This window comes from Puntigrus tetrazona, chromosome 13 (assembly GCF_018831695.1).
Source record: "Puntigrus tetrazona isolate hp1 chromosome 13, ASM1883169v1, whole genome shotgun sequence".
Classification (NCBI taxonomy): domain Eukaryota; kingdom Metazoa; phylum Chordata; class Actinopteri; order Cypriniformes; family Cyprinidae; genus Puntigrus; species Puntigrus tetrazona.
In genome coordinates, this window is record NC_056711.1 from 9,521,839 (window position 1) to 9,548,977 (window position 27,139).

General features: G+C 35.7%; 1 protein-coding gene across 2 annotated transcripts; it reads right to left on the reverse strand.

The window, feature by feature from the left end:
* Positions 1-1,388: 1,388 nt before the first annotated feature.
* Positions 1,389-27,129, reverse strand: si:dkey-192p21.6 (uncharacterized protein LOC565246 homolog). 2 transcript variants are annotated; one of them, XM_043256043.1, is made up of 18 exons: positions 26,970-27,129; positions 26,788-26,882; positions 26,405-26,526; positions 25,168-25,286; positions 22,653-22,722; positions 22,076-22,142; positions 21,269-21,348; positions 17,402-17,478; positions 16,414-16,444; positions 15,803-15,963; positions 12,893-13,005; positions 12,584-12,705; positions 10,796-10,919; positions 10,309-10,395; positions 8,867-8,944; positions 4,820-4,890; positions 3,362-3,474; positions 1,389-2,692 (listed from the first exon to the last, which is right to left on the reverse strand). In XM_043256043.1, exons 1-18 carry the CDS (start codon positions 27,046-27,048, stop codon positions 2,511-2,513), a joined length of 1,791 nt encoding a protein of 596 aa, XP_043111978.1. In that variant the 5' UTR covers positions 27,049-27,129; the 3' UTR covers positions 1,389-2,510. The 2 variants fall into 2 exon arrangements, with proteins under 2 accessions (XP_043111978.1, XP_043111979.1); XM_043256044.1 differs by having other exon boundaries at positions 26,831-26,882; positions 26,970-27,038.
* Positions 27,130-27,139: the final 10 nt, after the last annotated feature.

Consider the following 27,139-nt stretch of genomic DNA (forward strand, 5'->3'; position numbering starts at 1 on the left):
TATTAATGCATGTTAAATGCACATAAGATATGGTAGTCAATTGTGAACAATATACATGAAAATACAAAGAGTGCAAAGGCAATTTTTCAAGCTCCACCATTTTGTTCATTAAGCTGTTTGTTATGCCGTATACATATTTCACTTACACTGCACATTAGCCACAGGACGGTTTTGTTTACATAGCAGCATGTAGGCTCATCACCATATACATGATGCAGATTAAAAAAGCTTGGGTTACTCTAAACCAGACACACAGTGGTATTTTCAGACATATGGTCAATGTAAATCAATATAGATAAGGCGAAGCGTAGGCAGATTCATGACATTCACCACCGCATCAGTTCCTTTTGCTTGACAAGATCATTTTCAGATGAAAGCTCACAAGAGATCACAATTTTTACTGTCAGATTCTGTCAAACATATTCTCATTAGTACAGAAAAGCATCGGTTGCATTCAATATGGCGGCATTTGCTAATAGAGCTTTGTATCTACATACCTTACATTAAATAATAATGATGATGAGAACTTTATTAATAAAATATTAATTCGAAAAGTGCTTACTGTAGTAGATAAAGCTACTGTACAGCTCTTGAACAAAGTCCATATTTCCACTGGGAAATGAAGTAGCGCAACACCAGTCATTAGTCCATTCCCAAAATCAGTTGACCGGTTTACTTCACTCATAGGCTCTACTTAGTTTAAATGGGTAATATGATCCTCAAAATGAAAAGCTTTCTCATTAACTAACAGAGAGAAAGGGTTCAATTGAATTCCACGCAGAGTGAACAGGTTCACATGTTCCAGCCACTTCAGTATATCATAAATATACTAGAAATCCAGAGATCCGCTGCACTAGATTGACAATAGAAAAGCTGTACATGAACTGTACATTATATGCAGTTTTATGCTTACAAACATTAATTAAACACTACTGCTGTGCTATGATGACAGCCTGTTTGTTCACAAGTTGTTCATAAGTGAGAGCAGAGCTGTTTCTGAGAACTCTATGAGATTAAATCTTTGCATCCTGTCTGATTCTCATCTCACTTACAGCCGGATTTAGTGATACTCTTGGCCACTTATAACCTCTAGTATTACATTACTGGAGTCACACAATGGCTAATATCTGAATTAATTAATTTCTGAATTAATCAGGTAAACAGTGGTTCCCACAAAAAGTCTGTTTAAGGCTAAAAGAAAAACATAACATGCAACTAACCATATTTGTTATGCATAGTTAATAAGTCGAATCAAACTCAGTATTTTGGTTATTTGGAGGTATCTGTAATTTGACACTTCTCCTAAAAACTCAGCTGCCCTCATAACTTGAAAACCACGAACAAGATAAAAAAAAATATGACGTCTTTTGCTAAACGAATAAACATGCTTGAGCAGACAATTTATTGAAGTAAAGGATGAAATCTAACAAAACATGCTTGATTAAAAATAATAATAATAATAAAAGAATACATATATATCGATAGACAGGGTTAACACTAATGAAGAGAACTAATCTAAATTTGGGAAAAATCTGCACTACCAATAAAATATAATATTATCTGCTTAGTAACAGAAATGTGTTCTTAGCACAGATGGTGACTGAACAATCATAAGAAGGATAACAAAAAAACTAGCATCTTGAGGACGGGACACTATTTGTCTAGGACGTGTGTGTTTGGAAGGGCAAGAGGACGAGTACACGATGACAGAATTTTAATTTTAGGGTGACTTACTCCTTTAAGACATCAGTTTCTTTTCCTGGAATTTTCCACATATTCTTATTAACAAATCTCAATTCAAAACCACTCAAGTACCATGCGCCGGGCCTCCAGAGCTTGTGCTAGTGACTTTATTCGATCTCATGAATATGACTTGACAGAAAACATCAGGGTTTTTTGTGTTACACAGTAATTTCCGTATGTGCATGAGATCTGCTGGTGTAATTTCCCTGATTTTGCATTAGTGTGAGCATGAAAAGTGCTGGCCCCAGAAACACTCCTCAGTAAGCCGTCCAGCTTGACCCCTATTAAAGGGCTGTCAGTTGAAGAGCAGATGGTACCCACTCTCTGTCTCACAGCACTGAGGGGGGGTGGCCATGGCAACCGATATATAATGGCTACTCCTCAAGTGGTGGAATTGCTTGTTCTAATTTGTTAAGTACCACTTCAGCGAATTTGATTTAATCACTACGTTCAGGTCTTAACACAACTGACATCAAATAAAACACTGCAGGTGTCCATGGAAGACAGTAAATCTGATTCTTTGGTTTCGGTTCTTATGCCTATTAACTAATTGGACACAGGAATACCCCAAATTCAGATTTACAGACATGAAGAGACATTTATCACTTACAAATACAAAAAATATAAATTATTTTGGATTTTAAATAGAATACCTAAACATAATGTTGCTAAAACTTAATAATTTAATAATTAAAACTTTATTTTAGCCTGTAACTTAAATTAAAAAGAAATGCAATGACTTTTATGAGTCAAAAATATCAACAGTATCATATTTTAAGGAAGAATTTTTTGCGGTAGAGCAAGTAGGCAATGAAGACCCAAAGTGAAGTACCCCATATATTCTGGAAAAGCCGTTCCCAATGACTGTCCTGAAAACGCATCTCCCAGCTGAAGGGAAAGTAAAATCCCAGCAGAGAGTGTCCAACGTAGACAAATATTGAATTCATCCCTGCAAAAAAATGCACAGTAACCTTTTCTGCTTTGGATTGGCTGATAAAATGGTGTTTCAACGAAATAGTTCAACAAAATGAAAATGTGCTGAAAATGTATTCACTCTCTGAATGATGTAGGTAAGCATCTTCAGCTTTCTTCATCTCTCTTCTTCATGTTTCTCGCTTAGAGCAGAAATCTAGCTTTGCATCATTTGCTCACCTATGGATTCTCTGCAGTGAATGGGTGCCGTCAAAGCCTAAAGAGCTATTAGAAACATCCTAATAATCCACAAGTAACTCCAGTGCATCAATTTACACCATGTAAAGTACACTGTGTATGATTGTCCACAATGTCTCTCGTATCAGCATCCACTGACATATTTGTGTAGACCTGTTTTAGACCGTTTCCACTTGTAAAAAGTGCTTGTTTCTTTCCTGATACAGACTAAATGATTTTATTGTGATGTTTTTGCAAGCTGTTTAGACTCTCATTCTGACGCCACCCATTCACAGCAGAGGATGCAGTAATGAGCAAGTGGTGCAATATTAAATTTCTAAGAGTTAAGAGTAAATTTCTATTAAGAAAGAAACTCATACACAATTTGGATGGTTTGAGAGTAAGGATATTTTCAGCAAATATTAGATTTTTGAGCAAACTATTTCTTTAAATAAGCGTATTTTCATACCAGGATAAATGAAAGGTTGTCCGCCCCACCATTCCTTAATGTCTACAATGAAATACATCAGACCCAGCAGCACAAAGGACATGCAGCCCATGCAAGTAACAAATGACAGGGACCTGAAAAAGACAGCAGATTTGTGTTGTAAGATCTAAAACATTTGATAAGATGGAAAACATATAGTACAGAAGTCTACAAAAATATCTAAAATGACTGTTAGACGTACAATGTACCTCGCCAAACATTTCTTATAACAGAGAGGACAACACAGTGCAGAACCAGGGACTAAATAATGGATGGACATATAGTAGTTTCTGTGCTTAGAGTAAGCCAATAAGAAACATAAGCATCCAAAGTGAAGGCTTGGCACCTGCTCAGTACAACTATGTCAATAAGTCATGTGCCTCTGTGTTCCTAAGTGCCAGGATGCTCGATGGAATTTTATCTAATGTAAAATGGCTGCGTCCCAGAGCATCGTTTATGTCAGCTGAAGTTGAGCCAAAAAAACTGGCTGGAAGTTAATTACTTTTAGGGATGAAGACAGACATACTCAGGGGCGCAATAAGCTAGCATGATGAACTGCCTGTATAAATTCAAGCAGGTATGTCTGTACTCAAACAGGTACAGTAGGGTGCATACAGCAAAGGTAAGATGAGGCCAAATGTAATGTAAAAACCTCTATGCAGGCCTCATAAAAATAATCAGTATTCTTGTTTTCTTTCCTAGTTTAAATATTATCTAAACAATATTGTTAGTGTAAACTAAAAATTATTAAATTAAATTAAATTAAATTATGTTAAATATAATTTTTTTAAAAATAAATTAAGTACTAAAATGACAAAAACTATACTTAAAATAGTCATTTTAAAAATAAAAAGAAGCACATAAAACTACTGAAACTCAAACTATAACAGTATTTAAATAAGGCAATATATTATAGTATATAAATAGCATAAATAATATTAAAATGAATTTAACATTTTTATCAATGATTTAAATTTTCCATACCTTCTTTGCTTAAAACATGTCACAAATCTTTTTTTTTTTTTTATGTACAGATGATATGATTGTCTATTGAACATTTCACTTACATGCCATTATTTATCCTGAGGTGTTAGATGACAAATAATTTAATGTGCACTGTTCTGAAGATGTAGGGCTGACCTCATCCTGCTCAATTTCACAACAGGCGGATGAGATAAGCCAGAGTTCGGCAAGATATATGGTTGGGAAAATAAAACTGCTCACTCTCTCTTGGCTGTAAAGAAGAGTGATCTAGTTGGACAGTGGATGTATCACCCGCCGAGTCTCACTCCTGTGCCAGTGGGGGTGATTATTTACAGGGCGTTTTGTCGTTAGAGGTAAGTAAACGCGTGTTTTAGCAGCCTCTGATTTGTGCCCGCTGGAGTCCCTTCTTTTGTAGAAGGAGAAGTAGCTGGATTTAGAGGGTCAGGAAGCACTTACCAAAGGTTTTTATTGACAGGTATAAATCCTTCGTCTCTTGTGCACTTAGAAAGGATGGCTGCAGAGATTCCCTGAGGATCAGAATAAAACAGATTTCAAATCAATGCAGACCTGTAAAGCAAGCACTATCAGACAACCCAAATGCAGCACCGCTATAAAGAATCAAGCAGATTAGCTGACGCTCCCGGGAGGTGAAGCCCCTCCAACTAACACACTCCACAAAGATCCATCTCTTCATGCCTTACGCAAAAGCTCTCTTTCAGACACTGCAGTATACATTTTTTTTTTTTTACATTAACAACATAGATTATTGGGAACAAAAATTGTATAAAGCCAGGCTAAAAACACTTGAGAGGAGATTTTCTTTGAATATCTTTTTATCATTCTATAAATTGGAAAATACTGTTCAAATGAACATAATTACCATGGTTTTAAGAATAAAACATAAAATCTATAAGTAAGTGCTATGTTTGTTTTTCACTAGTCTAAAACAACAAGTTTTGAAAAGCCAAAATATTTTAAAACTGACCAGTTCATAAAAAAACTCTTGTTGACTGCAGCGTCTCGCCTTAAACGCATGATATCTGAAAAAATGTAGAGTATCACCGCTAAACCAGGCTGAGTTAAAGGAATATTGTGCTTTTGTGAGCATAGACAGTTCAGCATCCAAACCTGCTTGTTAGGAGGATATCCATCATTTGTATAGATGACAGAATCAATGGTGTGGAAATAGCCTGGCTGGCTCTAGATTGAGTCTCCAGGCTATGCAGGCAGGATGTGGGACAATCATTGCTATGTGGGGCAATCGCTCAATTTCAATCTCAAACTGCGGAGTAGTGATCGTTGAACTTTAATTAACTCGGGGGCCTTGTTTATTGGCACGCTGAAGCACAAACAGCTTCAAATCATCCCACAATCTGACAAAGGACTCATGCAAACGATGACAAGACAACCCCTCTCCCTCTAGACGTGCACCATTTTATGACGGTTGATGTGGTGGGAGGTAATTTTTGTTTAACAAGGATAACGTGTGTGAAGAGCACATTAACTACACAAGAGGCTGTTGGAGATGTGCTGTTTTAAACATTCTCAGACCTCAGAGCTCTCCAGAGATGTCAATGATAATTGATCTTTTGCTTGTGCTATGAGATGAGCAGTGTTTATCGCGAAGCATGAAGCCTGTAACGGTCTTGTTGGTTGCCTGAATCCTTTGTTATATGCTCTGTGGTCTAATCTATATTTTCTTTGGCGTCAACATAGAGTTCAAGCATTTGGGAAATGTTAAGAGGAAAGAAAAAGATACTTTACAGCATATGCAAACAAAGACTCTTTTCCCTTGCTATTTTACAAATATATTCGAAAAAACATGAAAGCTTATCACTAAATCTGGAAAATTCATTTAGATATGATGCAAGCGCTATATTATACATGAACCATCTTTGTGTTGCATAATCAGAGGCAGTGTGTGAACAGCAGTGGCATAATTTTTTGCTGTTGGCTAGTTTATTTTATCATGCTGTGCCTCTAGGTAAAGTGAAATAGATCTCTGTTCATTTATTTCAGCACCCCGAGCAGTGTGGCCCCATAATGCTGGCCAATATGATTCAACATACAGCTATAATGGCCCGATTTGTCATAGGGCTTGGGAATAATGAAATTTAAAATACTGGGATCAGGCATCTGCGTACTGAGGGTCTGGGTTCACAAAAAGCAGACTCAAAATGCTTCAATGTGAGAGGAAAAGGAGGGTTGTGATAGGGTACATACTAAATAAATGTATCTAAAAAAGTATACAAATATCCTTAAAATATAATAAACTTTCATTTTAACATTTTTTTTAATTAATTAAAAAAATGATTTAGTTTTAAGTATAAACCTATAGATTTATAGTAAGTTGTGTGTTTTTTCTGTTCCACTGCACTGCACTTTTCCATTGTTTTCCTATGTAAAATGCACTCGACAGATGTTTTTGACCATTTGGCTCATGTGTTTTAAGCCCCTCGTGCATGACAAGCTGTTCTAAAAAGCAGCACTCAAGAAACATAAGTTAAACTTAAAAAAAAAAGCTTCCCAAGACCTCACGTTTTTCACTATTCCACAATTAGGCTACATAGTGGATGCAAAAACATATTAAAATATTACAATATTAAAATATTACAATCACTGTTTTCAAACAGGTTTCCTAAACATTCACTCTCGTCTCTCATTGGTTGGATAAACAGATAGCCCCACCTCAATTTCATGTCATTGGCCGAGTGTTGCTGTTGTTGGGCAGGTCAAACAAATAAAGCAATGTTCTCAAAATGCTAAAGTGTTTTCTGAAAAAGCCAACCTACCAATGGCTTATTGATGGTTTTTCTAGATTTTAAGCTTGGAGAAGTAATTAAACATCAAATAATTACATACCTTAAGTAAAAACAAATGTGCTCTGAAAAAAGGAAAGCAATAAAGTATAAAGGATGTATATCTTTGCACAAGTGAGATTTCCTTTGAGTAAGAACAGGACATTGTGTTAGCTTTCTGATCGAGCTGAGGGTAACATTTGTCTGTCACAATTTATTGAATCTTTCTTATAAAACAGATGTCATATGAAACGAGCATTTTAAAAAATTGCACACTCATATAAATGGCCCAGCTTCAAATCTTCAGTCCCTAATATATAAAAAACAAATAAGATAGAAACTTTGCAAAGCTGCAACATTCTTATTAATAATGAACCATGTAAGAATGAGCAGAAGAGAAGCCACTGCTGAGAAATGCAGGTCATTTGCCCCCGTCATCCACAGCTTTATGTCCAGAGTTTGCCAGACAAAACCCTTCCATCAGCACCTGTCGTCTCTAGAGAGGGCATTCCAGCAGCTCTGCCTCCAGAAGTCCAAAACAAAACACAGAGGCAAGGTCTTTCATAGAAGAGAAGCCTTTCTGTGTAGACCCTGTGATCAACATATGCTGCATTGTGCAGAAACATGATTCTCGCTTAATAACCTTGAATAAATGACTACACAATTCGCTTTAGATTAAACACACCATATAACTTGAGCTTGCTTAACTCGTCATGCTCATTAAAGCCGACAAAGACCAAAAAAATACAGTGAGAACGCAGAGAGGGTCAATTCACCCCACACGGTGCAATAAAAAAGGACCGCAGCAAGTGAAGGACAGCAGAAAGTGAACTGTGCTGTCCCTGGAAAACATTTCTAGTAGCACATGGTCATTTCCCCTGAGACAGGGGTTTAAACATCCTCATGCACTTCCCACCAGCCCAGCTTCTGCTCCTTTTGTCTGTGGGACCACCCAAATTGAGCACTTAACCAAATCTGCCAGCCGTTCACTATTGTCATCTCAATCTAAGCTCTAATCATTTCTTTTGTTTCAGAAACTCAAATCTCATCGGCGACCTTGCGGCACAGAGGTCATAGTTTAGTTTAACAGTCATGTTCTGAATTGTTGACTTTTGGAGAATTTACATCAATCCCAAGGACATACAAACTGTATTTATAAAAATAATGTCAATATTTATTTTTCTGAGAGCAAAAACGTCAAATACGGTATGTCATTCAAAATTTAAAAAATTTGAATTTTTGGTTTTTAGAATTACCAATCTTTTTCCAAACAAAATTGGCACTATAATACTTTATAACACGTTACAATGTTATATAACATATTCTAAAAGTCATTATGATTCTTTAAAGTATTCTTAAGGTATTAAACATGCATGAAGAACCAGTGTAAATGAATATGCTATATTAGTGGTAAAACTCCAGATTCAAAACCACCAGACATCCGTGAGCTCAACAAGCAATCCGGTTCAGTCCCAAGAGTGGTGTGATAGCAATCTCTGCCTTGGAATTCATTCAGTGCATATATAAACATATCATATGACGCCTACCTATTTCATAAACTGTCTACAACTACAAGCAATATAAGATTTGTACATACTGTATTGTGTCGTTCTTGCTGTTGAAATCATCTTTTTTTGCTTTTTTCTTATAAGTCTGTGTGCATCTTATAAGTTTTCTTATAAGTAATAAGTGTGTGTGCACATACCAGAATGAGGGCCCAAATGAGGAATCGAGCGAGGATATCTTTATTCTTTTTGCGAAAAAATAGAAGAATCTTCCCAGCCTGTCAACACAAAGATTATTTCCGGTGTTAGACTAAATACTTAAATATTTGACTATTTTTATAGCAAAATGATGCGCATTAAGCCTGCACTTTATGCCAAATAGGTCATAATCCTCTACTTAAACTAAAATAATTAATAGCAGATAGACTGAAGGACAATAATGCTTATCATACGTCATACTGATATTATGTTCAGACAGAGAGAGAGGATGTGAGCAGTGGTTATGGCCCTGAAAAAGAGCTCAAGTTTCAACGCTCCCCGTGCAGTCATGCACGGCTGTGAAGTTGGCCGCATTCGCTGATTAATTCGGTGATGACGAATGAGCCTCAGCCGAGGACGCTGGAGCGGACGGACACAGACGGAGAGGCCGACACCTGCCGTGTTCTCAAAGACATGTTGATTGACGGGCTTGGCGCTAACTGTTTTTTGCCTCCGCCCACTGGGATTTCAGCAATGCAACTAAGTTTGCGCGTCTAGTTCTCATCGGTCACCGGGGCACTGTCACCATCAAAGGGTGAGAAACTTTTCTGACCTTTGCCAGAGACGCACACATCTGTCCGCAGCAGCAAGCACCGCTGAGACAGAACAGCTGTTTGTCTAAGAGAACCGCCAGCAAATCCAATTTTTTTATAGATTTGTCATTGTTCACTGAGCTAAAAGTGAAATTAGTCAATGAGACAAGAAGAGAACATGCTGAAAAGTCAATGATCTATAGTCTGTGAAATACACGGTTTGGATAAGTCACATGTTGGGCTTTGGATTAGTTTTAGGCTTTCACTCTCATTTGTCATGGGATCCCTTTTGTTGTCTTTGGTGCATGTCCTTTTATAAGTTCATTTATTTGTCAGTTCCAAGAGTGCAGGATTTTTTTTTTTTATGTTGGATTGCATTGCATTGGAACTACTCTGCACTACTCAACAAAATAACATAACATTTAGATTACTCTTATATATTAATATATTGTTTATACAACTTTTGATGTTAACAGCAATATTTGTGCCCCTGGACATTATGAATGAGGCATTGAGATCATGATTCAGGAAGATACTTGGTAAATTTTCTACTGTAAATATATTAAAACTTAATTTTTGGTTAGTAATACTTTGATTAGTAGGACTTTACTTTTCAGTATTTAGATTTTTTTGCACCCTCATATATTTTAATAGTTGTTTCTCTGCCAAATATCATCATTACCTAACAAAGTAAAAAGCTTAATTATTTATATTTTAGAGATAATATATCTCAGTTTCAAGAAATGGACCATATATACATATACATATATATATATATATATATATATATATATATATATATATATATATATATATATATATATATATATATATATATATATTATAATTACCTGCATTCCACAGAATCCCATGACTATGGAATTAATTGTACCCAGAACACCCTCTGGGTCAAAAGGCTCGGTTGTACGATACAAGACCTACAGAAACAGAAAAGATACATTTTCTGTAATGCAATCCATACAATCCCTACATAAATGCCATTTAAATCATTATAACTATAGCTGTGATTTCACTTAAGAGAGTGATAATGTGCAATCAGATAGGCCATTATTGCAAATAATCCCTTGCGTAAAGCTTACTACATGACTAGTCACTAACTAGTCAATAAATAGACATATTGATTTGCGAATACGTGGAGTGATACAAGAGACACAATAATATCACAGTGCAGGATACTGGTTGCAGGATACTGGGACAATGGTCAAAGATACATTTTTGCTATTATAATAAATAAAGCCAACTGATAAATCAGAATCAAGAATTCCGTGTCAGATATTTAAAGCACAGAATTAGATGAAGAGTGTAAATGATTCACACCTTGCATGTTGGATACCAGAAGATGTTATCCCCAAATAACCACCTGTCTATATACGCGGCTGCTCCTCCTGTGCAGTTAGGGTACAAACCACCATCTCCAATACCACCAGCTCCTACATAACCACTAATAGAAGAAACAATTTAATAATGTTAGTATGATATTTTTATAAATGTTCTTAAAAGAAGTCCGTTTAAGCTCACCAAGGCTGCATTTATCGAAAATACAGTACAACAGTAATATTGTGAAATATTATTACAATATTTTAAACAACTGTTTTAATATATTTTCAAATGTAATTTATTCCTGTGATGGCAAAGTAGAATTTTAATGTACTTTGTGTCACTTGATTCTTTAGAAACCGTTCTAATATGCTCATATGAATTGCATCTAAAATAAAAGTTTGCTTACATAATATATGAGTGTGTACTGCGTATATTTATTATGAATATATAAATAAACACACATGCATGTATTTATTTTGGAAATGTTGACATGTCTATAATTATATTTATAGATTTTATATTACATATAAATATATTTAATGTACAAATATGACATATTTTTCTTAAATACAGTATACACATGCATAAACTGTATATTATGTAAACAAAAACTTTTGTTTTGAATGTGATTAATCATGGTTAATTGTTTAACAGCACTAGCTTATATTAAGATCAAGAAACATTTCTTTTTATTGTTACTGTTAAAAAAAAATGGTAATGATAAATAATTTGGTGGATAATTTTTTCAAGGTTCTTTAATGAAGACATCCTAAAAAAACCCACAATTTTCTTGTAACAATGGAAAATTCTTAATTTCACGTTTAATCAATTTCATGCATCCTTGCTGAATAAAATTAGCTTCTTTTTGAAGGGTAATGAATGAGTTCCTTGTTATTCATATTAATATGTTATAATGCAACAAGTCATTATTCGGTTAATTTTTAAAAGCGCTGTTCAAAGCACATATTGTTCTAAAACAGCTTTGCAAAGGAACAGCCAAAGGCGACAGTGACAAGAAAAACATTGAAAAGGGTTTGGTTTAATTATTTAGAAGAAAGTGTGTTTGTTGGTAGCAAAATTTGAAGCTGCTTTGTGTTGCAAAACAAAGACAGTGACTGTGAGGTCAAAACGTTTTTTATTCAAGCAGAGCTATCAGCCCTCTCCATGTGATCGTCAATGTCATGACGGGTCAGACACGTTGAAAAAAATCTTGAAGGAGAGGAGAAGGAGGACGTAAATGGAAGGTTGAGCGGATACGAGCAGAAAGAGGGAGAGAGGCAGAGAAAGAAAGATGAATCCTTTCTCCCTGCCTCCTTTTAGTGCACATGACAGACTGAGATTGGCTAATTATCCCCTCTGAAGGGGCCGCCAAACACTCATAAATCACAGATCTCATAAGAGCTGCACAACACGGGCTTGTACGGCACCCTAGTGCGTTCACCAACTCACAAACACGACGCTACGTATTGCAATGAATATATATGCGCATTCGTGATGTAAATGTGCAACATAATCGCCGTCCTGCATATATTCTCAGCGGCGCGCTTGTGTAATAATGCCAACATATATGTCACCCAAGGAATTAGCTTGATGTATGAATGACATTATTATTATGTTAATAAAGGGATGAACTGCAGTTAAATCAGGCTTGACAGACACATTACACATTAATTATTGAATGCACAGGATTTATATTCGATATTATTGTGTTTATATTGTTGAGTGTGATAGTTAATCTTCTTCACAAATGCGTACGGTCAAAGCTTGACGCTATTATGTACTCACGTGGGGCAGTTTGGAACAGGCAGTAGGAAAGTGAGACATAACCACATGGTCTCCAGCAACACGATAAAGATCCACTCAGGCCAGTATAAAACCAAATCCTGAATAGGGTTCCACCAGTTATGCTGAGGAGAGCATGCGTGTATATATTATAACACTCAATAATAATAAGCTAATCAAAAACAACTGACATATTAGCATATTGACATCATCTTACTGTAACCTCTAGCAATTAATCATTATTTCAGAACAAGTGTCTTCCTGTACAGATGTCTGATCTGAGAGAAACGTGAGCCATAGAGTTTAACCCACCTCCCTCAAGGGGATCTCTCTGTGGGGAGAGAAAGTCTGCATCAGGGCCAGGACAAAATAAGTGAAACCCAAACGCTGGAGCACTCCAGGTATCCGTAGCCAGGACCAGGATACTAACACATCGATGCACACACACAAATATAAACATACGATTACTATTACAGACAACTGATGGAAAGACACACTCACATATAATGTATTTTTAATAGGGTTGCATTTAATAGCAAGCAAGTCAGTGAAGGGGTTTTGTTTCTTTAGCCCTACAAGTGCGTATCTCTGTAGCTCTGGATACATTACTGTAAAATATTGGAGGGATTTTATAAGATTTAGCAGGAATTTCTTATAGTAAGATTTTTCCTATGAAACCAGCTGTCATAAAATGAATTATCTGGAAAAAAAAACACCACTATATTGTAAGATAAAAGCATATAATATTTAGAATATTATGATAAAAGTATATACTATTTGTAATATAATACATATCACCTTTATACTTAAACTTAATATATATACACTTTTAAAGTTATATATTTATAAAGTTACATACACATACACACACACACACAAAAAGCAGAACAATGTATGATATGTATATATTACAATTATTTCTGAAAAATGACTATACTGAGTTGAATTTGCTATAAAAAGTTTTTAAAAAATATTTAAACCAAAAACTGTTCTTTTAAGCTATAATATACATAAACTCTGCAAGGTCATGCATCATTATAATTTTTGTACTTGTTCACAAGAAAATTAAGTCATGTGCATGAGAAAACAAGAAGGGAAAAAAATAATGCATGGACGCTTAGAACTTGCATAATAGTACCATTTTACAATATTACTGTTTTTATTGAATCAAATAAATGTAACCTTGATGAGCTTAAGAGAAATACATATATAAAAACAGAACGACCCTAAACTTTGAAATGTACTATATATGCATCAGGAAAAACTAAAATAAGAAAATAAATATATATTTCCTGACTCAGTTCAGTAAATAACATTATATAATTGTAATTTTATTATACTGTAGAACCACTACTGTGAGCGTACAGCAAGGACAGAATATAACATAAATTTGAGCTAATATGTTTACTGCACATCTAAGGCCTGAACACTTCAAGGTGTTGTGTTGTTTTTCACTGAAGAGCAGATTAATGTTCATAACACAGTCTAATGATGATTATGCTGACACAGGCCCAGGCTGAGGTGAGAAGTCTTTCACTGCAGGACTCTAGAGGTGTGATCTACCCTGCCGGAGACTAATAATGCTTATCTGAGGAGATGCTGGCGGGGAGGGTGATGGGAGCAAGCGATATAGAGCGAGAGATTGATGGTAATCTGCACATTAGTTAATTGAAAACCTCTTTGTGGCACGTACCAAGGGCCACAAGAAACAATATAATACTGATCATTGATCCAACAAATCAAATAAAAAACGGAAACACTCCACCTCTGCGCACAGAGACAGGAAGTGGTTCTGTGACTAATGGTATCTGTCAATTAAATCCCATATGCACACACTTTCTAGAGCAAATGCGCAGTGCAATTTATCAATCAAAGAATTGACAGTCAGTCATTTTGCGAAAAGATTAGTTTACATTCAACATTGCAGTGCTTTAAAAGTGTTTACCTGTGTTCTCTATGAAAGGAGAAGCAGTAGGGTAATTATCATTCAGAAGTGGGACTGTTTTTGGTAAATTTGCAATGATAAAAGCATTAATGCATTGCGTTTCTAAGATTAAAGTTCTTAAAGTTCCAAGGATGATAATGGCTTCAGTGGCAAAGCAGAGACAGACTGACTAAAGTCCTCACTGGTGCCATGTTTAAATAGATCATTTAGTCAAACGATTTTCAATGAATTGTAATACATTTTGTTGCATTTAAATGCAGGAATGTTAGGGGAAAATGGTTTCTAAACATCATTCTGAGTGATTCACAGGCTGAGGTATCAGATATGGAGAGAGTAAATTTTGCAGTTTAGGGCAAAAGCTCTAATTACATTACATGAAGTTCCATAAAATCCGCTGTGCAGCTGGCATGATGAAACCCTATCTGTGATAATTGACCATTAACGCCAGGCTTGTTTTTGCTCTGTGCACCTCTGTTCAACGGCTCCAGATATTATGATTGCCACTGGATCACTGGAAAGTATCACAATATTTTTATTAACTTAGTTACACATCCATCCTGCCAGACAGCTAAGCTGCTTTGAGTAATGCATGAGCAATGCTCTACACTGACCTGTCAGATGACTCTCCCTGCCCTCCTCGCTTTACCCCGACAGTCCTAATGTGCTGCCGTGAGACCCTGGATTAGAAATTCTGGCTTTCATTCTCTCATCATTAACAGAGGCTAATAGACTTCATTTGCAAAATGAAGATATGGCGACTTGAGTGTGTAACGCTTTCATATTATTTCAGAAAAAGTTCACAGTGTTTGTTAATAAGGGTGCAGGTCACTCTCTGTCTGGTATCAGTCATTGCCAGTCAGAACAGAACAACCGTAATGAGTCTTCTAGCTTTCTATTGTGCTATGATAAATCAAATGCAAAGCAAGCAGAAGAACATGCCAATTCAAATACACTCTTAAAAATGAAGGTGCTTCACGACGCCACATAAGAACCGAAAGAAAGTTGTCCAGTTTATAAAAAGAAGAAAAAGATGATTCTTTTCATTGCATCATTGACTTTTGTCTACTCTCAATGCAACCAAATTAATATTTTCAGTGAAAATGAATCCCCTTTATTTCTTAAAAAAATTGATTTGACTATCCTATCTAACATGTAACCAAAAGGCCACCAAGTGAGCCAGAACCACCACTGGTGCTCTTCAAAAATAAAGAAATTAAATCAAAGTTATAATATAACTGTAGGGGAAATGGAATGGAAAATATGTATAATCTACTCACAATATCCATCTCTTGGGCTGTAGTTCATGAAGCAGAAACCAATGAGCATCAGGACGATGGTTCTCCATGTAACCTTGCGAAGGAGCTGTAGCCGTGGAACACCTTTCCTATGCATCGAGGTGAATGCTAGCACTACAGACGTACCTATGATAAACACAAACCTGGCCAAGGAATTAAAGATAGTATTATTGCACATAAAATACTGTGCATCATTACATGCGTATGCCTTTATTTGCATGGGTTAATGCAAGATTTTTGCATGTCAAATGAACGCTAGACTATGTATGTTTGGCTTTTTTCCATAAGAAACGGATCTACAATTTAAGGCGGTTACTGCATTGCTGGGTCTCACACAGGAACCTGCATTCATTTCACTGTGAATTAAAGTAGTCTCAGGGTATTACAAGCTTTATGCATACTCTCAGAAAGAAATATTAATTGGCACAGGCAAAGCATTTTAAATGGTGATGGGTTGGAAAAGCCTTAAATCTGAAAGGTTCTGAAGGCAGACCCAAACTGTTGGACTGAAGTCCCACTCTTTTCCATATTAATCTCAAAAATGGAAAGTAATAATTCTCCATCGATTCATTAAGTACATGCTGGCAGCTCACCAAGGCATCACAAGATCCGCTACTGTGAGACCTGTAACGTACATGGAAAAAGAGATTCACACACATGAAAACACACACATCTGCTACATGTCTTTCCACACTCGCTGGAAAGTTGGCTTGGTTGTTTTTGACATTATCGTATTGCTGAATGACTGACAAAATGAATTTTATCCTCATAATCACACTTAATTGTAAACTAATGCTGTCACTCAGATTGTAGCAACTGATGATAAAAGATTGTGTGCCTTTAAAAACATTGTTTTCTCATTATTTTTCGATTTTCAGACAGCAAATGATTTATAAATGCTCATACAGCCATGACAGAGGAGGCCTCACAGTAATATGAAAATCCATCTGCTTTCCCTTATGATCAATACAATTCTGCTGATATGATGAAGAGGCCATTATGAGCCTTAAATTGAGTTCATCTGTGAATACTCCAGGAGATGTGCTTCGTAATAGACCCCCATTAAAATTTAACATGCAAGCCCTTCTCATCTGCGTCCTTTGAGGATGTTCATCCAAAAGTTATACTGTAGATGTGAAGTATAAAATGCATGTTGAATTAAAGTGTCTCTTTGATAAAGCAGCACTTTAAATATAAGTATCTGATATTAGTACATAATGTCTTTGGTGGTCCGTGAAGATTTATGAGGCATCATTTTAGCTTTCGTTTTTTTATTGGATGCACTTAATTAGTGTTTATCCAAAAATGCTAAAAACTAAAAGCTTTAGGACACATGTGTAAGTGTATATTGCTAACTTGGTTCAAACTAAAATAAATAAGTAAATAAATAAACTACTGAGCTGAAAATATTAAATGTTTAAATGAAACATTCAGAAGCCAAATCATTTTAGCAGACAACTTAAATGGCAATGAACGAATGATTGTTTTTCATCAGTTGCAATAGAGCCCTGTATAGAGTAACATTTGTAGAGATCATGCCAGAGATAAATAAATATGTAACCAATCAACAAAATAACTCACCATTCCAAGGTGCATGTTGGAAAAACCAGTAACCGCCTCCACCGTAGTTTACAAATACCATGACCGTCAGAGAGAATCTGTAAACAAAAACAGACAAAACATGTCATCAGAATATGAACCCTATTATATATATAGTCTAAAAATAATATTAAGCAACTATTAAGAACATTAATGATTAATTTGTTAACAAAAGTTTAAAAAAAAAAAGTTCAAACATTTTGACAAAAGATGTTGATTAATTTTTTTATTTTATCAAATGAGATTTAGAACATTCTTATCGTTTATACAACATGAATTAACATTCAAAAGTTTAAGTTTAATAAGACTGTTTTGAAGAAATTAATACGGTTTATTCAGTAAGGTATAAAATTAATCAAAAGTGAAAATAAAGGCTTAAAGTTCAAATTATTACATATATATATATATATTTTATATTTGCATATATCTATCTATATAGATGCAGTCATTTAGAACTTTCTATTTATCAGAGAATCCTAAAAAAAATATTACGGTTTCTACAAAAAGCAGCACAATTGTTTTTTAGCATTGATAATAAAATATTTATAATAAGTGGTTTTCTGTGTGCCAAATCAGTATATTTCTGAAGAAAAAAACAGAAAAAAATATTAAAATAGAAAACAGTTAGTTAGAAATGTCTCTCATTGTTCCAACCCCAAAACTTTTAAGCCATTGTGTACAAACAAATAGGAAAAATTGATAAATTACATTTAGGATTTCCTTTGGTACATAAACTCACTTGTATCTTTAAGGTAAACTGTATCAGTTTTATGGATCATAAGACCAGAAGGTGTGGCATTTGTTTTATATATCAGAGACGAAATGCTGTGTAAGGTAATGCAACCTAAGCATTATGAATCACTCAGGAAATGAACGGTTGTCCTCTGAATCGCCTCACCCAGAAGTGCTGACTAAAGCCCTCTGCTGTAATTTATTGTAGACGTGTAACTTAGCGCAAGGAAGCCAAGCTGCAACTTACTGTGCATGATGGAACACTACATTGAATTAGCAACAGCAGGAGATGCTTTTTATTGCACGTCAGAAAATGCATGTTTGCACTATACAACATAAACACACCCATGAACATGAAATTGCTTTTTGTGATCACACTCTGAGACAAAACCTCAGCTATTAACCTGACAACACTCAAATTGTGGCGTTGAAGTGTACTCTTTGGTTTCTCTGTATGAGAACATTCTGAGAAATCAAAGCACTGCATGGACCTTCAGATAAACTTCATTCTATCTAACCGATCTAAATTTTTCCTCACCAAATTCAATTAGGAGATCAGAACAGAGACCATTACTGCTCCTTTTAGGCCTAACCTGCTGATACAAGATTTTAATCACATGCCATCCTCTAAAGAGCACTATTAAAGTAATGTCTTTGTCTTTCTTCTCTCTCTCTTTTACACATATAGTCTTTCTCACACACACTTTGCGACTGCATCCATTAGTATCCATAGTAACAATGACAAATGTTAAATCATTTTTAAGATGAGACTATGGCACAATGTTTGCAATAGAGCATGTTATAGCCAATCAATTTAATTAAAAACCCCTTAGTGTTTGGGGGCTTTCGCTCTCTTAAAAAAACCCCTTGCAGGGCAGATTATGCATTTTATTGCTTTAAGCTTCCTTTGTCGTTCTGTCATAACCTGTAAGTTCTCAAAAAGCCGCAACAGACACTAAAACAATGTTGTGTCTTTGTGTTGCCTATTATTAACCGCTGTTGCTAACAAGTACAAAGTGTATTTTGGCAGTTAGTCCCAGTGTATATTTATCATTGTCATTTTATCCCAGAGCTATAGCTCTCTGTACTTCCTGAGTGGACACATTTGTAATTTATACATACTGCAGTTTTCACTTTAAAAGCCTGAGATTTCACATACAACTAGTACAGGTAGCACGTGTATACTTAAATCACTAAAATAAGAAAAATACAATCTGAAAAGGATTGACATATAAAATAAATGATGTAGTTCTGATTTGTAATTTATATAAACGTATTTTCTGATTTATAAAAACAGCAGTTTCCACGGTAATAAGATTGAGATATTTAAATACAGATGCCGGTAAAACTTCAAAATATTAAATATTTAATAAATATTGAGGCATTGAATAATATGGCTTACAATGATTTACATTCAAATTAAAGTTAAGTTAAAGTTGAAGTTCAACCATCAACTATTTGGTTACACGCATCCTTCAAAATGTCTTCTTTAGTAAATGATGACTTTCATTTTAGCTTGAACTATCTTTCCAGTCGCCAAGAACAAAGCACCCTATGCAGAGCTGAACGTTAGTTTTCTTTCCTGCTTGGAATAATACAGGGTATATTTAACTAAATGAGCACATTCTGAAGTACATTTGCTATCATCATCACAAAACCACCAGCGTCAATTTGTAATCACAAATATGAGAAAACTGGCTGCAGGCTTTTGGCCGGCGAGATTAAAAACCAAATCCTTTTTAAAAAATTAAAATGCAAACAAAGTCTACAGTTATACTATATATCATGTTGATGGCAACTGATGAATTGAGGGCGCTGTTCTTCAGCTCTGAGAAAAACCGAAGCCGCAACAATTTCACCAGGGCGGTGGGCAGATGACAGATGCTTCTGTCTTCAGTGAAAAGTTTTGACTCGTTGCTGGACAGGCCATATTTCATGTTATACAGCAGGGGAGTTGCAACATTACAGGCTTTCTCTAGGTTGATATGCTCACAAAGAGCCAAAGACATCCACTGACATTATTAAGTTCCGTTTATATCCAAATCAGGGATCCCGTGTGTATTCTGTAGCGTTGATTTTGTTTTGGACCCTCTCTAGCTGCAAAGCTCTTGTGAAATATTATGCATTTGCTGCAGAATCCAATATTACTTCGGCATCATGAATCAATGGACCTGACAGGCCAGATGTGATGTCATCCACTGAGTCTATATGTATGAGATGATGTCTATATCATATTCAAATTCAGAACTTTAGAGCCAGATTACAGAATACTTTGGTTGAAATGAAGGAAATGTTGAAACAAAGAGCCAAAGTCTCCAGCCACACTGATAAAACCATTAGGCTTAACAAGGAAATGGACTGTTTCATATCCAAGAGTAAAAACAGGTATAGGCTGAGTGGAACATCTGTTTTTATCAGCGCTGCGGTTTACAAGGAATATGATTACGTATGTGAATGGACCTTTTATGAATTGCGCTAAAAGTTTCACATAAAGACGCTGGAACAAAATATATGGCAATTCTACGAACCATAAAAGCCTGGTTATTCTAACTGTCATTGACAGTACAAATTGCCACTGGTGATTGCTATCTGAAAAGCACTTTTGCAACACACATGGATTATCCATTACACAAATCTTGATCTGGGAAGTCATATCCTCTCCAGCTCCAGATCTACAGCCTGCTGAATATGTGCTGATACGCTCCTTGTATTATTACATCAATTACTGGGAAGTGAGAGGTCAAAGCCGTAGCAGCTTCCTGTTTTGGGTGAGGCATGCTTCTGCGTTTGCCCCTGAGCCACTATCAAGCCCTGCTGGGCTTCCCGATTAAATCACATCACCCTTGCTCAACAGCAATCCACTGTTCCCCAACACAGAGGCAAAATATATTAGAGATGATGCCTAGAGCGACCTCTGTAAACAATGGTTCGAGTGAGTGAATGTCCAGCCTGTGACCCCTTACAATCTCTTTAGCCCCACAATGCGTTCACTGAGTGAATGCGACCATCAAGTCAATGACGACTGATAGGTATTAATAGGTTCATAGAACTTAGAGAGTTCAAGATGTTCGGTATTATGTTACCACTTACAACTGAAAAGTCATTTTTGGCACATACCCTCGAAATGTGTCCAGTGACTTTAGCCTTGATGACTTTGATTTGCTTCTATCCACCGGAGGTTCATTATTCAACTCATTCTAAAATAAAACAAAAATAATCAATTCAGTATGTCATTAAATAAAGGTAAGTATTTATAAATAGGCCTTCATATCTACTAGGATTTCTATACATTCTATGAACATAGGAGTGATATATTTGCAAGAACAATATATATGAACACACACACATGCGCACACACACACACACACACACACACACAAAATAAATAAATATAATTTATATCATAAAGCATTTGCAGTTGTAGCATTTGACACTAATTTGTCAGGAATGATATTGATTATGGTTTGTATGGTTAATAAATGAATGTTCAAAATCAGTCGTTGCCTTGGCCATGTTTGAGGATCATGAGCAGAGTAGTAGATGTTTGGAAAGCATGAATAGTTTCTCTCATTTTCAAAGAAATAAGTTCCCATTCACCATATGGTCTAGGGATGGCAGTTAGATCCATCACAAAGGAATTAGCATTACCCTCTTCCTGCTCTGGCTCTCCACACAACTGGATGAAAGGCCGCAGACAAAGCTAATCAAACTTTCAGACCAGGACAATCAAACAAGATCTCAGAAAATTAAACTATATCTGCTACAAGGCTCCTTGTGTATGTCTATCAGCCGTTTGCTTTTTAGATGTGATCATCCTGGAAATTGCAGATTACAGTTGCTAAGAACTAAGCATAAACAAATGTATAATGTATGATGCATAACATCTGTTCCTATGGTATCATGTATGAACCGTTTTGCCCTCACCATTTCTGTGGAGTTTTGAGATCCACGATGGCAGATACGATTCTTTAGCCTCTGTGTACAACTGCATCTGTAGTGGTATAAAACAATATTTTATTTTTAAATCGACTTCTTAAAAAAAACAAAACTAAGTTTATATACTGTTCAAAAGTTTGGAAGAATTCTTATGCTCACCAAACAGTAAAAGCCATAATTTTGTGAGATAATATTGCAATTTAAAACCACTGTTTTTTTGTTTTTTTTTTACGTATTTTAAAATGTAACTTATTCTTGTGATTACATTTCATTAGCCATTGCTTCAGTCTTTAGTGTCACTTTATCCTTCAGAAATCATTCTAATATGCTGTTATGATGGTGAAAGATTTCTTATCATTATTAATGTAAACAATGATAGTGGGATTGTTTGGTGAATAGAAAGTTCAATCAAATTTATAACAGAAATCTTCTGCAAATTAAAAAACTCCTGACTTTCCCTTTTGATCAATTTCATTCATCCATGCAGAATAAAAGCATTCATCACTGACTCCGAGCTTTTGAACAGCAGTGAAACTGAACTGAAAAAAACAGGTAATATTATTACCTGAGTATATAAGGCAAAGAGGCCCAAAACACAGTGATAGAAGCCAGAATCAAGAATGCCGCCAACAGAGCTGAGGAATCAATATCAAATAAATGAGAGCAATGGTTATACAAACATACTTCTGCTGTATCTTATTTTGGGGGGTTATTTTAAGGAGTTTTTATTGCTTATCAATTCTGTGAATGCTGAAGACCGCATTTAGTCTGTTACAGTAATTAAAAATTAAAAGGTTCCAAACATGTTCGGTTTCTATGATTTTTTTCAGCCCTCGCTCTGAACAGCCTCTGTCACCCATGCTGTGCCACGAGGGAGCTCTCAAGAATCCAGCAGTGTCCTTTTATGTAATCTGAAACCAGTCTACAGGCGTACAATCAATCTATGAAACCCTAGCCTTGGGTCTCCAATAAGGCCATGTACTGAGGCAATATTTTCACAGGGCATGATGGAATGGATCATATCAGCTGTCAGAGGCCGTCCTCCATGATACGGACTGCTTCAGGGAAGGTGTAAAACAGGAAGCAAAAATGCATCATACCCCAAGTATTTGGAAGCTGCACAGACATCTTTATTGAGTTTGCATATATTGCAAGATAAAACTAAACATCTGACTGAAGTGAGATCAGGAGCATTTGATATTTTTTTCCATAAAACTAAATTGAGTTCAATATTGTTACATAATGCTTACATAAGGTCTAAATTGGAGGCCCACTGTTTATCATCTTTTATAATCAAAACATGGACAAAAAACTCAAAACTACACAGAATATCATGGCTAATCAACTGGACATGCTGCACCCGGTGATCTCAAGCCATTATTTTTCAATGAGACAGTGGAGATCGGAACAACAAACACAGAAAGGACCGTTTGATCAAAGTGTGAATACACTTGATGACACAAGGGGAAACAGTGAGGCTGTGATGATACTATAGTGATGACTGAGTGTAGGGGCCTGCACAAACTGGCCCTGAGATAAACAAACACTGCGTGCACATCCAACGCTGTGTTCACTTAAGAGTACCTTTAAGTATGTCTATTTGTCATGCCTTAAATGTCCTTTAACTTATAAAGCAAGAGTAACTAATTGGTTGCAATATAAAATATATATATATATATATATATATATATATATATATATATATATATATATATATATATATATATAATACATTTGTTAACCTAAATAAAACAATGCATCATCAGTTTTGTTAAATACAGTTTAATATTAATAGATTGTTGTCTTTATATCTTAAAATAAATTAAAGGCAATGGGATAACACGCATTTTGTAAGGTAAAATAATTTATGGTTCGTAAAAGTTATTTTAATAATTAAAATGCAATCAACATCATTTTAAAATAAAATTGGACAGTACATTAATCACAATTTTTATTGGGACATTCACATTTACATGGGACATTCTAGGAAAATAGAGTGTGCTTAAAAAATGCTAATTGATTAATTTTAGAGACAGATCATCTTTATAATAACACGTGTTTTATATACACAGTAAAATGCATCTGTATACCTGAGATATATGAATCCCTTTTTATTTTAGAAAGCGGTAACAATTTCATGGCATCAGAATGTTTGAAAACAAGCTTTGAGGACAACTGCTGTCATGTGTTTATTTGTAGTGAAAGGTAATACAGTTAATGCTGATCATCACTGTCTAATTATCCTCAAACCTCAATAAAATCCACTCTTATTTCACAGTAAATTATGTAACTCTAATTGCTTAAGTTGAAAATCTGCAACACTTATAGTCTGTCTAATTTGTGCGGTTCAGTCCAAATGTTAATTAGTGCTTAAGGTTAAGCTGACCAATTACTGTATGTTTGTATAATTTACAGCTTGTAGTCATCACAGACACAAGACTGAGGTCAGAGTTTCTATTTTTTCAGTCCAAGGCAGCCTTAAAATATCAGTCTGAGGGGAAAAAAATTACACTAACACGATCACTCTGGGTTGTGCAATTCAATTGAAAACAGACTTTTTTTTTCGAGGTCCCCTCATCAGTTCTTCTTAACATCTGCTGATCACTAGCACCATCACTTAAGTTGTGCGAGCCCTTTGGAGCTGGAGTGTAATCACCAACCAAGCCGACTAATGGAAGCTCATCATATAGCCAGGAGTTTAGTCACACTGCCCATATATCTGACAGATAATGGCTACTTGCCCTTAAAAGTCTGATCTACAACCTAATCTGCACTATTGCAAAGTAGACGGCGCATTATGGAGCGTGGTGCTTTCAAAACCCCATTATGCTTTAATCCTTCACGCTCCTCTAATGTATTTCCCACAATGCTCCCCTCCCGGGGCATCATCCAAAACAAACATGGCAGAAAAGCTTTTCTTTGAGCTGTTTTTTCAAGAAACGAGCAGTTTAGCGGATCAATACAGTCTCATCTGACTCCTGGGATATGAGAGAGGCGCTTTCCTTCTGAACTTCGGAACTCAATATACGTCTTTTTGATGACTTATTTAATGTTTTTAATTACACAACATGCATACTTACGCAGGTATGCGTTATTTGGACTCCTATCCACGGCAAGAGAGCAGGTTACATCATTTGGAAATCCAGACGGCCTCATCCAGAGAGAATAATGGCCAGCTTCCTCAAACGTCTGACTCAGACTAGGGAGGAGAAATAATGTCATCAACATGTAATAAAACACTGATCCATCTATCACGTCTTTATAGTCGTGATGATGGTTATTGAATTTTTTATGTTTTGTTTAAAAAGCTTTCCCCCCTTTTTAAACATTATTTACACTTTCAGTTTCACATCATCACCAACATTTATGAATTTGTTGTTTTCTTGTTGAGCATAAATTGTTTGCCGACTGATGCAAGTAACCTGTCGTGTAACTGTTTAACTAAACTGGTCCAAAAATCTACTTATATTTACAAAAACCAAGTCGATTTATATAGGTCATCACCAACGTTTTTGTATTTTATGATTGTATTTTATATATAAATGCGTCTTTGAAGCAGCATGGAGTTGAAAATAACAAAACAAAGACACTGAAAAGGCTGAAGGGGGCCATCTAGAGGGAAACATGCAGAACTGCAACTTTTGAACCCATTTCACCTTTTTCCTCCCCCAAAATGTGCACTATAAGCCTTTATTGATCGACCTGGGAATGACATAGTGCCCGGCACGTTCTTTGGGGGAGAAAGTAAATCGATAATGGCTCGGTCTGGAAAGGGACCTCGGTATCGATCTTAAAGAAGCCCAGGACTAGACCCCAGCCATACGGTGGGAGAGATACTGTGACTTGTCTTATGAAATCAGACACTCCCGACAATCTATTTGAAAACGGCCCAAACCTTGATGACTGTTTGAGGCCCAAGTTGTTTGTAAATATTGCTACGGTTTCCTCCTTCCAAAAATCCCTGCTGGGGTTTGTGAGAGGCCCCCGAGCGTGGCTCTTTTAACGGTCTTCTTCATCATTATTCCAGTGTCAGCTTGTTAACCCCAAAATGCAGTGCAATCAATGCACAGTGAGGTATTTTTCAAAGGGCAGCACTAAAGCCAGGTCACATTTAAACACACGATCATAAATATTCCCAGTGACTGCAAATGCAGTTGGCTGCTATTAGGGCTATATATCTAGACTATGTGAGGTCCTTCTGTACCTCATTTATAAACAGGGTTTTTGAAAAAGCTTCATTTAAAAAAGCATCATCATTTAGGATGATGTTACTTAATATATGTAGCAAATGAAGGTGTAGTTCAGGGTGATTCTTACCTGCACAGAGTGACGTTTTCATCCACAGGTGTGATTTTTAGAGTCAGTGTGAATTGTGTGCTCACCACCACAGAAATATTGCTCTGACCATTCCCAACTGTGACAAGGGGCTGATAAAGACACTATGGAAGAGGTAGATATTTAATATTCATTTAACGTATGCCATTTTGACCATTCATGCAGTCAAAAGGTTACATATATAAAATACATGTTATTACATATGTCTATAGTGTCATTGAATATTATTATATTGTTAGATGAAGGTTTATGCTGCTAATAAAACATTTAACGCATGCAAGTTCGGCACATTATCTCCCTCTCTTTGGGAAAATGAAAAGACGCTATCAAGACAAAAAAAAAAAAAAAAAAAGATGTTGAAATACCTTATAACAGTAATCTGAGGTGTAGTAAACATGAACAACGTACGGGAGTTCGTTGTGGAATATTAGAAATGCCTCATCCATTTTCAGCTCATAAACTAAAAAAAGGACAGAGATTGCAGTATGCTATGAATATGCTCGTTTATAGCTACATATTTTAAAAACATATCATACTTATGCCTTACCTTTAGGGTTTCTCTCAGACAGCCCTGCTGAAAGAAGAGTGAAAAAAGAGAAAACTTGCATGATATTGATCGTCTTCATTGTTAATCCCAAATCTGCCGTATTTCTTTTTCTTCTTTTTGAGCATATAAAATAAGAGCGCTCAAAGATCACTGTACTGTAAATTACATGT